The sequence below is a fragment of the Colossoma macropomum genome, unplaced genomic scaffold (assembly GCF_904425465.1).
Source record: "Colossoma macropomum unplaced genomic scaffold, Colossoma_macropomum, whole genome shotgun sequence".
Taxonomy (NCBI): Eukaryota; Metazoa; Chordata; class Actinopteri; order Characiformes; family Serrasalmidae; genus Colossoma; species Colossoma macropomum.
This window is the reverse complement of record NW_023494792.1, coordinates 39105173-39121715: the sequence shown is the minus strand read 5'-3', so window position 1 is coordinate 39121715 and position 16543 is coordinate 39105173. Positions and strand designations below refer to the sequence as shown.

General features: G+C 39.5%; 1 protein-coding gene across 1 annotated transcript; it reads left to right on the top strand.

Annotated features, from left to right (window-relative positions):
• Positions 1-227: 227 nt before the first annotated feature.
• ccnd2b (cyclin D2, b) lies at positions 228-15584 on the top strand. The gene is made up of 5 exons (XM_036577139.1): positions 228-602; positions 1682-1897; positions 8354-8513; positions 11091-11239; positions 13999-15584. The coding sequence occupies exons 1-5, from the start codon at positions 408-410 to the stop codon at positions 14158-14160; spliced, it is 882 nt and encodes a 293-aa protein (XP_036433032.1). The 5' UTR covers positions 228-407; the 3' UTR covers positions 14161-15584.
• Positions 15585-16543: the final 959 nt, after the last annotated feature.

Sequence of the window (16543 nt, the reverse complement as noted above, 5' to 3'; positions counted from 1 at the left end):
TTTTTTCAAGGAAGGAGTGAAAGGTCACTCTGTTCAGTGCGGCCTGCTGGTCGACCTCAGTAGACCCCCGCCAGCTAAGAAGTGTAAGAAGTCGAAGGGGTGTGGCCTAATTGTTTTAGACCCGCCTCTATTTCCAGCTGTTTGGGTTTCTTGGCTCGTGGCGGATCTGTACGTGCGCGCGGGGTGCTGCTGCGTCTGCGTCACTGCTCTCGCGGCGGAGGGAGAAGTGCCGCGCGGAGAGTGATGAGGTAGAGCGGAGCGGAGCGGAGAGACGCAGAGAGGCGAGGCGAGGCGAGGCAGCAGAGCGCTGCGCAGACCCTGCACTTCCTTCGCTCTCACCGCCTCATGCCACGGTCCCTCTGAGAACCTGTGCAGGCTGCTGAGTGGAGAAGTGGAGAAGTCTCAGTATGGAACTGTTTTGCCAAGAAAAAGAAACGACCATCAGAGCGACGCGAGACCCCAGCATTCTCTGCGATGACAGAGTGCTACAGAGCCTGCTGACAGTAGAAGATAAGTTTCTACCCCAGGGCCTTTATTTTACACGGGTGCAGAAGGACATTCAGCCGTACATGAGGCGGATGGTTGCAACTTGGATGTTGGAGGTTTGTTGCTCCCTTCTGCGATTCTTGTCACTCTGTAGTTCCTCTGAGACTTTTTACTTGAACTCAGGCATCCGCTGTTCACAAAATGAGAAGGAACATTATTATAACCGAAAGACAGTTGTAGTTTCTGTCATGTTTCATTTCTGTGCCATTTTGGGTTAGGTTATGAAGTGGATAACCAGTAACGAAAGACTGAATATTCCAGTTCATAAAACTTTGAAGACAACTGGACCTGCAGAGTATCAAACCTTGTTTTTAACATAAGCTCTCCAGCTTTGGGAGCCTCAGAGAAAAACTGTTTTATATTATTCATGACGGTCATAACAGGGATTAAAAATGGAAAGGCCTTACAGTATACTGCATAAAGAAGGACAATGAGGTGAAACTGTGAGAGTTGTTTAGTTTGTAAAAGGAGCTGAAGAGGCTGTGGAGGTTAGTGGAGCTGCAGTCAGTCAGTTAGCTCATCATCAAATATAAGCTACATAAGATCATGAAGCTTCATGTCTCCACTCTCTACTGTTTTTCTTCGGTTCGATAATAGTCGAAAAGAGGAGCCTCTGAGCTTTATTTACATGCAAGATTCATGTATTTTCTATGTACTGAATAATTATTGTAATTTTTTTAAATCATTATTAGCCCATTTGAGTTGCTAACTAGCAGTTGCACATCCAGACTAGCACAAACTTCCTACTTAAACTGACAAGTGTTTCACTAACCAAAATCTTAGCTGATTCCTGTACAACGAAGTATATAGCTAAAACTCAGAAGTTGTCATTCTCTTTTTTAAATGTTAAATATATATATTTTTTAAAAAACGTGACGAATCACTAAAGCAGTTCTGCTGTGTGGGCGGCCCTGCGGTCTTATGCGGCTGCATAACTTCCTATTTTGAGTCATAAATGAATGAATGTAAGTTATATTCTTCAACTGAGAGTTTTTTTAATCGGAAAACCATTTTGCAAACGTGAGTTCCAACGAAAAACGTTTTGTTTTTAGGTTACTGGGGCTTGTTAATGTATCGTAATGAATTTCGCTGGCATTTAGCACTCTTTGACAGACCTCATTTCTCTTTTCTAAAGGTTTGCGAGGAAGAGAAGTGTGATGAAGACGTTTTCCCTTTGGCTATCAACTACCTGGACAGGTTTCTTGCGGCAGTGCCAACGAAGAAGTGCTTTTTGCAGCTCTTGGGGGCCGTGTGCCTCTTCCTGGCATCCAAGTTGAAGTCCTGTCAGCCATTATCTGCAAAGAAACTCTGTCTTTACACAGACAACTCCATCACATCTCAAGAGTTGCTGGTAAGATTTGGTACCGAGTCACGGAACATTTGTGTTTTGGTCTTGAAATCTACCACATAATATAATTTTTATATTTTTTATTATTTGCCTGTTTTGTTTATGCAATATGCAAAAATAAATCATTTTGTGCTTGAGAGCAGCACAACGTAGGACAAGGCTGGGTATCCTTTTTGCTCCAGAACCATAAGCAATAGTAATAGTCCCACTGAAATACATGTTTATAAAATGAAAGGGCATACTAATGTGTCTTGGACATCATTGCATTAACTGTTAAAGCAAAGAAAGCATAAGGCACTTAAACAGGAAGAATTAAGACTGTAGTAAATATGATCCAGTCAGCACATACAGGCATAGGCCACACCCCTTCCATGGGAGGACTTGATTTTTACTGCCAGCTGCCTCAGTTAGACACTGGGCGGAGTTCATAACTGAAATCAAGATCTTCTGATGGGACAGTAAGAGGAAAACTTAACATGTGTTGCATCTGCCCACATGCATGCATCCAAAATATTCAGTAATAAGGTTTAATAAGCTGTGATAAAATAGCCAATGTTTTTTTAATAGCCAGTGTTTTTTTAATAGAAATTTGCTACTTTATGTGTTGCCATGTTTTCTGAATGGCTGCTGCTGAAAATGTGGAACGCAGTATCAAAGTCACAGATATCACAGATACCAGACTGTTTGGTGTTACACAAATAGTTGTACCATGTTTAGAAAAGTTAAGATTTGGGCCTGACCAGTATGAATTTTTTTGCGGCAATTACAGATACCTATTCTAAGAAGCTAAAAGTTCTGATAATGTCTGTTAATGTCATATTTATATTTATATTATTTTTTTTCATAATATTTTTATGCTCTATTAGTTAAAGAGTGCTTTGCTCACAGATATGATTGTCTGTTTGTGATTAGTCACTCCTTTTAACTTAAATAAACAACAAAAACGCAGAGTCTTAAATAATATAAATACTGTAGCACTGGGGGTGTAGCTACTCAGAATTCTTTGCTGTTTCAGTTTGTTATTATTTCTTAGTTTTCTTATTTTTTATTAGATCTCTTAATGACAAAAGTTTTGTCTTTGTTAGAACTATAAAGTAGAATTTTGTTATTCTCATGCTAACGGTTAACTTTGTGGTTGCATTCTAGATCAGCTGTATTGCTGTGATATAGTTAAACTACAATATCCAATTCATATTGGATTTACCAGTGGACCAGCTGTCTATAGTTTTAATGTATCACTGGGGATCGCCATTTCATACCGATAAAACACAGGTAGTGAGTATCGACTGATATCATCAGCCATCCAGTATATCTGTTGGGCTCTGATTTGTTTGATGTCTTTATTAACCAGTTGGTAATTTAAACTTGAGAAAAAAACACAAGCTTGCAACTCTGCATTTTGCTAAGATCCACTGATAACAACTGACTAGAGAAAACCAAAGAAAACACTCCCCTTACATGGGAATTTCTGCTCGAAAAGTTGGGATGGTGTCCATAACTCAGCAGATAAGGTCAAATCAATTCAAACATACAGAAGTAGTACTTTGTTATTGTTGATGGTGGGATCAGCGTTTATATGAGATATGAGACTAAGTAGTCGATTAAAATACATCGTAAAACTACATCATGAACATTAAAGTTGTCACTCCTATCACTCCTATCAGCTGGATAACTTGTTGCTGTTCCCTGTTTAATCCCACTTTGCATCTTAAACATGAAGAGTTCGAAAAGAATGTAATTCCAAACTCCAACTTCCCACTTAAATCAAATGCGGCAACAAAACTTCGTCATTGAAAAAGACCTTGGTCAGTGTTGCAGTTCCGTTTTTATTTTAAATTTAGTTTTCAGCATCATTTTCATTCCAGCATGTTAAAGAGCACACAGTAATTGACCCAGTTAATCCTGGCTTGATTGATGCCACGTTTTTTTTAATAAGGGTTTATGTAGCAATAGATTACTGCTTTTATGTTCACTCTGAGTTGGTTTTTAGTAATTAGTCTTGGACACTACTACCTTTATGGAAAGACTTTACAAGCATGCCTTTTGTTCTGTATGCATGACCTCCGAACAGCTTTGAATGAAACTTCAAAACCTTACTATTAGCATTGCATTGGCAACAGGGACCCATGACCTGCATCTTTTCTGCAGGTATGTCCAACCAAGAGTTCCGGTAATTAACGATTTTCGATGTGAATTTTGCATTTTTGGTTAAAAGCAAAGGAATTCATTCAGATATGAATCAATGATTCAAGACCTGATCAGCAGAGCACAGCTAACCAAATGTCATCAAATCAAAAAGTTCACATGTTGAAATAAATTCAAATCTGTTTTGCAGCAACATTTGACTGATTTCTAAAGTGATACCGTAAATTGTTTGTAATTGAACACATTCCTTAATGCTTAATTTTTCTGCACTTTTCAAGTCTCGATAGCAGTTGACATTGCTACAACGTATTTGACGTGCAATCCTGTATGATTTGAATTGAATTTGCTATGTAAAATACTACTAAAAGGTATTGTTGTTACATAGAAAATGACAGGTCAACATTGGTCATCTCAACAATTTCATTTAATAAACTCAACAGTTTAGTTATCTTTATTGACTATTTTGACATGTAGTGGTTCTGACCCATATAGATGGATGAGTTTATTATAGTGATTATTATAGTGCCAAGGAGGAAAACATCTTTTTAACTTAGTTTATTGCTGAGATATCAAGTGAAGCATGGGGCTATGCAATGTCTGTACGGTGTGTGGGTGAAGTGGAGCAGTGGAAAAGTCAGAGGCTGACTCAGTCAGCCCCAGTGTTCTGCCAAATCTGAAAGGCTCTCTTCCACTCATTGCAGAATTGTTACAGCTCCTTCTTTGTATGATTTCTTCATTCTTCTTGCTTGAATAGACAGCATTTTCACTCCTCACTAAGACTTTTCAATGTGATTCGCAAGACTGCCTGGAGAGTTCTGTTGCATGTCTTCCCTCTAGCCCCTTTAGATTCACTTAGCCCAGATGCTACGTCATAGGCATTGTCACACAAAACAGTGGTTGTGACTGGAGTGGAAGGATAGACTGGTTGCCAGGGGTAGCTGGTGCCATGAACAGATGATAATGCTACAGGCCATACCTGCATGTCAAAGTTCCTTCCCAGCCACAGCTCTGTGGAGATTCTTGTTTTCCCTCATCTTACAGCTCTAAATTCAGTCCATGAAGGCTTTGCCAGTTAGCTGATCAGTTGACTTAGGTGTGTCTAATGAGGCATAATGCCAGAGTCTGCAGTGCTGTGGCCTGTGAGGACTGGAGTCTGACACATGTGGCTTAAACTCATGGCAACTGCCTGCTCGCATGTAATGCCAAAGTAGAAAAGGGATATACAACTAACAAGTGAGCTGTGCAACAACCAACCTTATAGAAGTTGATGGAACAAGCTACAAATGGAAAACAATACAGTTTGGGTGTTTGTTTATGTATTAGTGGACTATGAACAGTACTGTGAGCTCTGGAGCCCTTAAAGCAGTCTGTCCATAGAGTGTATGGAACATTAGGGATGCTTGCACTGTTCTTAAAATTTACCAATTTCATCCACTAAATCCATTTCTGCTGCAAGCAGGCCTCACATGAGTGAGACATGAATTTTGTATGTGGGGGTGAATGGGCAAGCAGCAGGATTTTAATATATTTCAACGAGGTATGATTGCAGGTGCCAGGTGAAATGGTTTGCGTGCTACAGCACCGTCGAGTCTTAGATCACCCAGGATACATGTTAATGCCAAGCATGAACGGGGCCAAAATGAAGCTAGTCTGAAGCTACTGTCATTTAGCTACTTTGTCAGTTAGCCCACTTTTGAAATGATGGGCTACAAGCATCAATTTCAGCTGGTTATTTTGAGTGTTTAGATTTTATTACAACTCCTTTCTCACCTCGTTAACTGTAGTTCTCTAATTTTAATCTGTCATCTGGATATCATCCCACCGTGTTCTGTAGCTACATGCATTATTGCATCAAAAGGGGGTTCATGTTCCTTCAGATTGAGCTAAAGGAAATCTAAGTCAGTTTAAATATGTTGAGAAGAAGCTGTAAATTGACAATCCTAAAGAGCTTCCATGTAGTTTCCATTTCATAAGTAGAGCTTGGCCACACTTAACTTGCTGCAACTAATCCCTGCTAATCCCTTGCCTTGATTCGATTGCGTTGAATATGCATTCTAAGCCTTCTGACAGTAGTTCAGACTTTTGCTTTCCATATACTTAAACTAGGCTTTTTCTAGGTCTTGGGTGTTCTACTTACCATCATCAAGGTTGAGGCAGTGATGACAGAAAGCGTTGCATTTGCACTCTTGGTTCATACACGCTGTGCATGCATGATGTGTAAGATACAGACTTAGCCCCATTTGCAGCTTTCATTATGACTATGCCACTCTAACGCTGAACTTTGAGAGTGCTGCTGTATGCATATCTTGATGTTGATTCACATACTGTATAACAATAGTAATGATGCCTAAACTGGCTTTGTTGGCCACTGAATTGCCCATTCACTAAAAACATTGTGTTTGGAAGTGGTCATAGCCTGGGCAGGGTTTTACAGTAACTGGGCGGTGAGTGTCCTCTCTGTGGTTGGTGGCACTTCCTCACTTTAGTACTTAACACAGAGAGAAAGGGGAAGTTGCTGATGCGTCGCTTTCTTTCCTCTTTGCACATCAGCTGCAGACAGTTTCTCAGAATGCCACTGCAGCAACCCAGGAAGGAAGCGAGCGCAGGGGGGTGGGGGTCACGCTTAAAATGAGGAGGTTTATGATGAATGATGTCATGGTGACGGAGTTCCTCATTTGCTTGCTTTGAGTTTTCGTCATTAGTGGTAGATGTTGGTTGAATTTGCCTTGATTAGCCACTTGTTTTTTAACATGACTTTGTCCACTTGAATTCCCTGTACCATCTTAGGAGCCATTTCATTACTTTATAAGCTTAAGTAAAATTTATTAGTTGACGGTTAACATTAAGCTTACAATAGATGTTAACAAATATTTTACATTGTATGTTGCAGTTTGCAGTTGAGAGCTCTGGCATGGAGCTCCTGCAATTTCTAACTCACGGAAATATGCCACAGCCCAAATTTGCAGTCATTGGCCTATAATTCATGTACGTTACATTCAAATTTCTTAAAGAAACATTTTTTTTTAGTTCTTTTTGTTTTTTTTCTTTTGAAGTACACGGTCAGCTTGACTATATATATCTAGATATGATGGATTTGCAACTAAAACTTGAAACCATGAAATATGAGTATTGCTACAATAACTGAAGAGTTTAAAATAACAAATATATAATTGTTTTGGTTTCTAGAAATCATTGGGCTTACAAGGCCATGAAGGTCCCACACTGACCTTTTGGGTGTAGATGCCATTAATTCAGGACCTGCCTAGTACCCTATATAGGGGGTAGAGAGCCATTTGAGATTAAGTCTTTGTGAAGCCTGTATGAAATTGATAGTATTTTGATGACATCACCATTTTGGTAGGTAACACCAGGTTCATTCAGCAGCACTGTGGCTGTTTGTAATGAGATAAAGCCATAACCGATCCAGCAAAGGCCGTAAATAATTTTTAAAAAACCTTATTTTAAAGCATATTAACTGATATGTTTGAAAGTATTGCCTTGATTTTATTTGATTTGTTGCTGTTGTCCTTACTGAAATCTAAATGGCTGAGATTTCCTGTTGCGTTACTAGTGCCTTGTCACAAAACGCATACTAGCACACTAAATAGTGTACAAAAATAGCACATAGACCATTAGAAGTGCACTCATTAGTGTGGTAGCTGAAGTACTGAAGTGTGTTGTTTGAGTCGCAGCATTAGATCAGACAGCGAGATGCGTTCAACAGCAGCTCTGCTGCTCGTTAGCTGCTCATTAAACATCTCCAAGTGAAAGTTTGAGGTATTTGTTTATTAAGAATCATTTATTGAGGTAAATTAATGCATTAATTGAGGCAAATGAATACATTCAATGAGGTAAGCTGATGTTGGCTTCATGTTCGTCAACTTTCGTAATTCGTTCCACGTTTGAGGCACTCAGTGTAACTGCAGCTCCATTTATGAGAAGTGAGAAGCTGGCGAAAAATAAGCGGCTTTATCTATGTGTATGAGTTCACTATTTACTTTGGTAGGCACTTTTATTAGTTTTTGTATTGGAATGTTCTGAACTCTGGAGAAATGCAGGCTATATGGATCCAGTCCACTAATCCTCCTTGTAGCATGGTGATGTGGTCTTGTTAATGATGTAATTGAATGTTATGAATTCCTGCTCTTTGGATATGTAGATGGATTGTGGGTAATGTTGTTTTTAAAGAATATTCTCTTTCTCTTCCATCTCTCTGTTGTCCCTTTCTCTATTTCTGTTCTCTCTCTCTATTTCTGTTCTCTCTCTCTCTCTCTCTCTCTCTCTCTCTCTCTCTCTCTCTCTCTCTCTCTGCAGGAATGGGAGCTGTTGGTTTTGGGGAAATTGAAGTGGAACATGGCAGCTGTTACCCCTCATGACTTCATTGAGCATATACTTCGCAAGCTATCTTTACCTGAGGACAGATTGGCGCTGATCCGTAAACATGCTCAAACTTTCATCGCCCTTTGTGCTACAGGTACAACAGGCATGATTACATGAACACACGTTGATACATTGATGGGTAGAACTTCACCTGGATGTGTAGAATATTTACCTCATTTAATGTTTTTGGAAGTGTAGCATCTTTTTTGCCAATGAATTGTGAATAAAGCAAATGAACATTGATATTAAATGTGAAATGTTAAACACATTTCCATCCTTGCATCCTGTTGTGTAAAAAAGCAATAGCTGCATGACCTACAGGATTGTTGAATATTATTAATTATCAGTGTGTGAAATGGTGGATAGCTTGACTTCCATAGCTTGACTACTACCTTATAAGTCAGGGTGTCTGCTATTGATGGAAGTCTGACTGCTCAAAACTAACTCTCAAATGCCATCCTTCTTTGGTGAGAGACCTGGAGTACTCTCTATTCATAGATTGTCTTACTGAAAGATGAGAATTGAGTAATAAATTACATAAATTAGACTTCCAGTTTGCAGCATGCTACACGGGAGATAGACTCTTACTTATTCAGCGTCAGTCTTGTAGCATGAAGACAACTGCACAGTTTGGGTTTGACTGCAAAACTGCACAGATGTTATAGTAACTGCAAAGTTAGATTTTTACTGTGTCTGGGTACAGAACACTTTACATTATGACAATTCACCATCTGTGTGCAGTGTCTTCAAAGATGAGTGACCAAGTCTGTAGTCCTCTGCCGTTCTCTTATCTTATTTCTGCTTTGATGGGAATATTTTCCTCCTTTGGGTGTGTTTCTGCAGCACTGTGTCTATTCATAAGGCCCATAAACCGAGCGTGAGGTGGCCACAGCAAAGAGCCCGCCGCTGGTTTTGGGAGTAAATGTAAATGTTTGGGGTTTTCTTTTCGTGTTTGGATATGTAGTTCTCATGGCATGAGAGGCGGCCCACTGCACAGCTGGTCTACTCCCTGTGTGTTTATCCAAGCCTGTCCGTCGCATCCTCCACTGCATCTGAAAAAAGAAACACAGCCGCTCCAGCGGGGAGAGTCGCTAATGAAAGTCTTCCAGGGCAGCATACTGTCATTTCCTCTTTAGGCTATAGGCAGGCTGATGCAGTGCAGATTTGTATAGAGGAGAATGGGGTTTTCATAGTTTGATTTCTGTTTGGCTTACAAAGGCTTTTTGTTTGTATCTCACCACAGCTAAGGTAAGATATCCAGAGATGTCTTAGGGATGGATTTCATTTCTACTTTCTAGCTTTCAAGTTTTCTGCCTCTTGCCTTCTCATGCATTTTTTTGCTCAGTATGGATCTGGACATAGACTTCTGCACAGCCATAGTAGTAAAGAGAAACACTACAGAAAATAAAGTTGAATTGACCTGTCCAGATGCTCTGTCCACAAATATGTTCTTTCACAGCAACTTTTGCTAGGTTGGAGAAACTTTACACAGCACAAGCAAAAATTCCATTCAGCCCAGTGAGAAATTGTTGCGCACAGCTAAGAACAAGTGTAGGTTTTTTTTGTGATCCAAAGAAAGGTTTTAGGGGTGAACATTAAACAGATGGTCCAGTGTTGTCAACTGCTAACTAGCTAAAGAAACACCATAAGCCACACCACAAGCTATGTAGAGCGGCTTAAGTTGCTATAAGGTATTTGTCAACATTTTTCATGTTTTACTTGCCTGTTGTTAACTGACAGCAAAAACAGAAAGAATTAGAGTATGTTGCCTTGAGCTACGTCGGTAAAGTCAAGCTATTGAGTCAAGCGTCAAAGAGACAAATAGAGGGACAAGTAGATCCCACTGGAAAAGTGAGCCACACAAGGTCTCCATAAAGTACAAAGTCATGGATGCTTGAAGTTCTGTCTGCTACGAAGGAACACATTTGTGGGCAGAGCATGGATAGATCATTTGAGTAAAAATGAACCCCTTAATCCCTAAGGGCCTGTATGTGATTGCACAGTTCAATTCCTCACTCTTGGAACTGTATACTATATACATATTTGTTAGATAGTGGTTAATGAACAATTTATAGTAGTTACTGAATAATAACTGAATATTTCTGTGGTGAGGGTTATGGTTAAGGGGATAAAGGAAGTGATTGGGACATCAGATAGTATTTGAGTAAGGGGTTTACGGTAAGGACTTAGGGTTTAGCTTCTGTGGAGGGAAAAGCGATAAGCCAACTTGTCCTTTTAAATGTTCCCGTCTGTGAGCCCTGGGCAGATGATGGGCTAAGGGGAGTCGTTCCTGTAAGCTCCGAAACCTTCCAAGAATGCGACAGGGTGGAGGAGGAGGAAGGAGGACGAAGGCTTCGTTCTCTGTTTTTCTAATAGCAGCTGTGGCTCGCGCCGAGGGAAAGCAGCGAGCACCGAAACACAACTCCCGCCCAGAGTACGAGAGTGTGTGAAAGTCAGGTTGAAGTTCTCGGCGCTTGGACCGAATTCAGACCAGATGTGAGAAGTGCTGGAAAAAAATCTAGCTCCCCTTAAGCTCTTTCCTTCCCTCCTCCCTCACACACAGCCTGGTTGCTATTAGTGTCTGCAGGGAGCTTGTTGCTTTGCAGGTGAAAGATGTTCTTGTGGTCTGTCTTATGCTCTCTGCGGTCCTTTCTCCATCTCTCCTCCTCAGATCACAGCTTCGCAATGTTTCCTCCCTCCATGATAGCCACAGGGAGTGTTGGTGCAGCAGCCTGCGGACTCCAGTTGGACCGGATGCAGAGCAGTGTCTGGGGGACCAGTCTGACCGAACTGCTGGCCAAAATCACCCACATTGAAGTGGTGAGTGTGTCACACTGTCCCTGCCAACATGTGCCTTTTCAAGGTTTATTTATATACTAGCAATGCATTTTAGTGCATTTATGTAAAGATGGAGACATGGTGTTTATGGATAGTCATACCAGCTACATGTGCAAATCCGCTTTGCTGTGCTTCAAGCCTCTGCTGATTGTGAAAGTATATGAAGTATGTAATTAAAGTGGAAATATATCTGGTAGCACAGAGGTTGTGACGTCACTAAATAATAAACATTAATCATTAAGTATCATGTGATAAAATATGTTCTTTATCACAACCAACATTTGGCTCCTCCTATCCATTCTGTTCCTACTACCATGCAGTGTGAGCTTTTTCCCGGGGGTGAGAACAGATTGCAACTTCTAGGTTTCTTCTTTGTTTTCTTTTTTGTACAACACAGCCCATAGTACACACATTGACATTACACAGCAAGTGTGTAGACAGACACCCATGTGAATGTCTGCGCATAATACCTTCACATGTTTGCAGATTTGCAGATGCAGAAGTTTCATATATGTTAATAGTGTAAGACTCTATTCTATTTATATTTCATTCCACCTTATATTTTATTAGTTAACTTAATTATTTATATTGCCGTGCTGAGCTGACCTGTTTTTCTCATCCAACACATTTCATGGTACTGTTGACCCTGTGTTAACCTACATATGATTAATAAATAAATTGAATTGAACTGAAGTATTATTTGACCTTGACTGGAGGTTATTTTGCTGTTTTTTGCACACTGATTAAAACACAGTATACAGTAATGATGAAAGAACTAAACAAAACCCCCCAAATATGCTTTTGTAAGTAGAAATGTTTCAGCTTTGCTTCAGGTGGAAGTATCAGAACAAACGAGGCGGTGATTAGGACCAATCACAGTCAGGGGGAGATCTCAGAGAATAAATGTTTTGAATGGAGCATCATCCATGGCACAATGGGTCTAGTTCCTAAAAGTTAATGCATGGATATTCAGTGAACCATGAGGAAGGAGGGCTTCAGCTGATTAATATAATTGTTAATTTTTACTTGTAATAACACAAACAGGGAAACGGGTACACTGATGTTAGCAGACAAAAAAAAACATAACGCAACCAAAAATTTAGCATCTCAGAGGTGTACATTTGAAAATGTATTATTCAGAAGTAGTGCAAGTATGGGCCAGTATACATGTACTTCTTCTTGGTATATTATTCTGAGCAGTCTCCATTTTAGATGGGTTTATTGAGGTCTGGCCTTGCTCAGTTCATCCTGTTGGTCTAAAACTACTAACCAGAAAAAAATATAAAGCCAGTTCCTTACAGCATATAAGTCTTGTCACAACAGAAAACTTCATAATATTTGGATCGCTGTGAAAAACAACTCTGATGTTAGTGTGTTTTGGAGAATGTTGGTGTTTCCACTAGTTGCATATTGAAGCTATTTACGCTTCATGAAGAGAACCTCTATGGTTTGGCTGTGGCTGCATTTGGCTGCTATAAATGTGTATGTGTGTTTGTGTGTGTGGCCTTGTGTGTCTGATGCTGTGTGTAGAATTGTCGAAATTGCATCTTAGTGTGTGTGCCTGCATATTTTGTTCATTTTGCAGAGAAGTGTGTGTGTGTGAGAGAGAATGTGTGCTCTGACTTGCATTCTTGTGGTGGGACATAGGCCTTCTTTTCTCATGACTATGGCTTATGGCTCACCACCCTCAACCAGAACACACGCATGCTAGAATGTTAAGCTGCACAGCCAGGGGGGAGAGTGTTTGCACACAACATACACGCACACACACACCCTCTCCATCCTCATCTTTTCCATGTTGTGTTCCTTTAAGAAGAAATAGGACATTTTTCCACCTTTAGCTTTGGAAAGAACCACCATGCTGAGAGCTGAACCGTCGCTGATAGCAACCAAGAACCAACAACATGCTGAAGCCATTGAGGGTTTTTTTTTTATTGTCATGGGAATGCAGACATGACCCAGCCATCAAAGCAAGCACAGTAATACTACAGTCTGAGCGCAAGAATGCTAGAGAGAGAGAAGGGTGGGGGAAAGCACAGGGGCCCCACTGGTGGATTATTTCACCAGAACTCCCACACAGAGATTTACCTATAGAGAACTGAGAGAGAAATATGATTGAAAAAAGCTTGTTATAAACTTACAAATTGTTAATGATAGGGGTGGGCGATATCGTAAAAATACAATAACGCAATACTTTTACAATAATTTTCATGTTACAAGATATGTCATGACATTTTGTTTTTATAGTTGATGAGTTATTCATTTTTAAAACATACTGTCAAATACTATGAATACAATGATTTTTTTATACAACATTTCACATATTTTAGTGCGATAAATCTAGTTAAACAGGACTGATTATGTTTGTTTTGTAATGAAACGGTTCAATGCAGTTGGTCAGTGTTCTTTAAGTATGATAACAATAAATTGTATTATATTGCCTGGCCCCAGCAGCAGTAAGGGCAGGTCGAGTTGAGCTTGGTCAAAGCCAAACGAGTGGAGAGTGGAGCGAAAGACTTTGGCTCATTTGAACGTGCTTGGCTGGTGCAGCCTGTCCTTCTGGACTTGAGTATTTGAATTATTTAAATTATTTTCCAGCCCTAGTGAATGTTCATCATGGGTCATTTAAGACTAGTAAGGACTGTGTGTGTGTGTGTGTGTGTGTGTGTGTGTGTGTGTGTGTGTGTGTGGGTGTGTCTGTAACAGTATTTACCTTTTTTCCGTTCATGTCTTTATTGTAGGACTGTCTGAAGTCGTGTCAAGAGAAGATTGAGCAGTTGCTGGCCAGCAGCCTCAGAGAGAGTCAGCAGCATAAACACGTGGAGGGCGGAGTCACCAGCAAGGAGGCAGAGTCTCAGAGCCAGTCCTGCACACCCACAGATGTGCGTGACATCAACTTATGATGTCACTTCCACCCTGTACCTGCCAGAATTCCTCAATCTGTAAATGCAAGCTGAAATATATTTTAATCATCTTATCTTATTTAATTCAATTAAAAAACTACAGTGTATTATAGTCTGTGAAAAGGCATAGATGTCAAGTATCGAATAACAGTGTAGAACTACAAGAACTGAAAGATATTTCAGGCATCGCATTTTTTTTTTTTACAAACAAAGGAGAAATAAATGATGCCTTTGGCTTGCATACGGTATACTTGAAATTTAAATAAAATTGCCACCAGGAGAAGAATATAAATTTATATATATATATAATACATGAGTATTTATAGACAACACAGAATATTGTCCTGGTATAAAGGTTCTTTATTATTAATATTATTATTATTATTATTGTTATTATTACATAATCCATTTATGTTATGTGAAGTATCACACTTACTGGGGTTACAGTGATTTATTTGTGACTATTTACAAAGCTTTCTGAAAAAATGCACGCTGTTCATGCTGGCTGCAGTTGAGTAAACAGTAAAGCTGTAAATCTGCTTGAATTCATGCTGTCACTCAGATTAGTCATTAGACTAAACCCAGTGGCAGTGATTCTCTGAGATGTTCTATGAAAACAGGACAGCGTAGAGAGGTATGTGCTTCTGTAATGGTGAACAAGAACAGGCTGTGAGATAACAACTAGTTAGCTGTTCTTTGCTTGACAAGCGCTAGTTCTGCCTTATTGCAGAAATCCTTAAGGCTCAACTTTGCTGTTACTAGGCTGATTTCTGTCAGCATTTAAGTGGAATTGAGAATTATTTACTTGAACGGTTCTCTAGATGTAAGAGGACAGGGACAGAGAATTGGAGTTTGGATCAGGATTGAGCTTCTGTAGGACTCTTGTAAGTAGAGAGAGCTTTGGTAACGTAGAGCAGGAGGAGAGGAAGTGGATGAATGAAAAAGAGATGAAAAAGGCAGGTCTATGAATGTGAGATCAGGATGGAATAAGAAACAGTGGTGTAGAAGGTGGGTTTTCAATAATCAATCGTTAGTGCTGTTGTTGTGTAACTAACCTATAGCAGTGTTCACGTTTAAAAGGAGCCACCATGGGGTAAGGGCTTAAGTTAATTATCAGCTGATTATTGATTTAATGATCTGGCTTAGAGCAGGGACAGTAAACAGGAGTGCTGCCACCCTTCAGGATTGGAGTGTGAGAGCCCTCTGAGATTCAGTGTGTGCTGGACTAATGAACCTTACCTTATATTAGTGTAAAGGGGAATTCCACAGATTTGTCAAAATTGCTGCATTAATACAATGTTTGAGATGTAATTCCGAGTGGATGGTGCGAAATAGTTCATTGTAGAGAGACTCACCAACTCAGATTTCTTTACAGCGGTGGTGATAGGAACCAGGGTTTGTGATGTCTAATGCAAATATAGCCATTTCATTTACTATCCAAACCTACACGTATCCTCTGTGTTTTAATATGTAATGTTGATGATAGTAAAATAGTGGTAAATCTGAGAAATGTATTTTTCTTTGGGGACTATTTAACAACCTGCATGTACCTCTACCATGATTGGATTTTAAAAGTTTTACGCAAATTCTTTTCTAAAAACTGTCACAAAACAAGATCTCGGGCATCCGAGAGCATATTTGTAACTATTTTATATAATAACTTTGTGATGTAGCTTTTAGAAGCATTAAAATCTTCAGACATCTGGTTCCTATCCCCACCACTGTGAACAATTCTGACTCGATAAATTTCTCTACATTTTAGAACCACTCAGAATAACTTTGTTTACCACTTAACCATTTAATTATGCAGAAATCCTGGAAAAATTCAGTGGACTTCCCCCTTTAAAGATATCCGCATAGAAAAAACAAACAAGAGTGCACTTTTAAAACTCACTTCCAATTAAGCCATGACTATTGTGGTGCGCAGGAGGAATATTTAGAGACTATTTTTTCCAATTAGTTCATTTATATCTAAGTTATTTTTGGGGCTGGTTTCCCATCATGTTAGGTATACTTGCAAGTTTTCTTGGTAAGCAGAAACCAAAAGAAGCTGAAAGAGGTTCAGAATTAGACGGTGGCTTCTCAGTCGTAGCTACTGGAAAGTTGTGCTGAAATCTTTTGGCAAGGATTCGCAACGTGCAAGTTTAGATAGGACGTTGTCCAATTTTGCTATTAGACTTTTGTTTATGTGTGTGCTTTTTTTATTGTCTCATCATATCAGCATATTATTGTCAAGATTTTGACATTATATACTTGAACTTTACTCTTCCTGCTTCACAGCAAACAAAAGAAGTTCAAATTGTAATGTTGCAATGTCTTCTATTTTAAGAGATCTTTGGCAAAGTTTTATAAAGGCTGAGCAGTATCAGCATACCACTGCAAC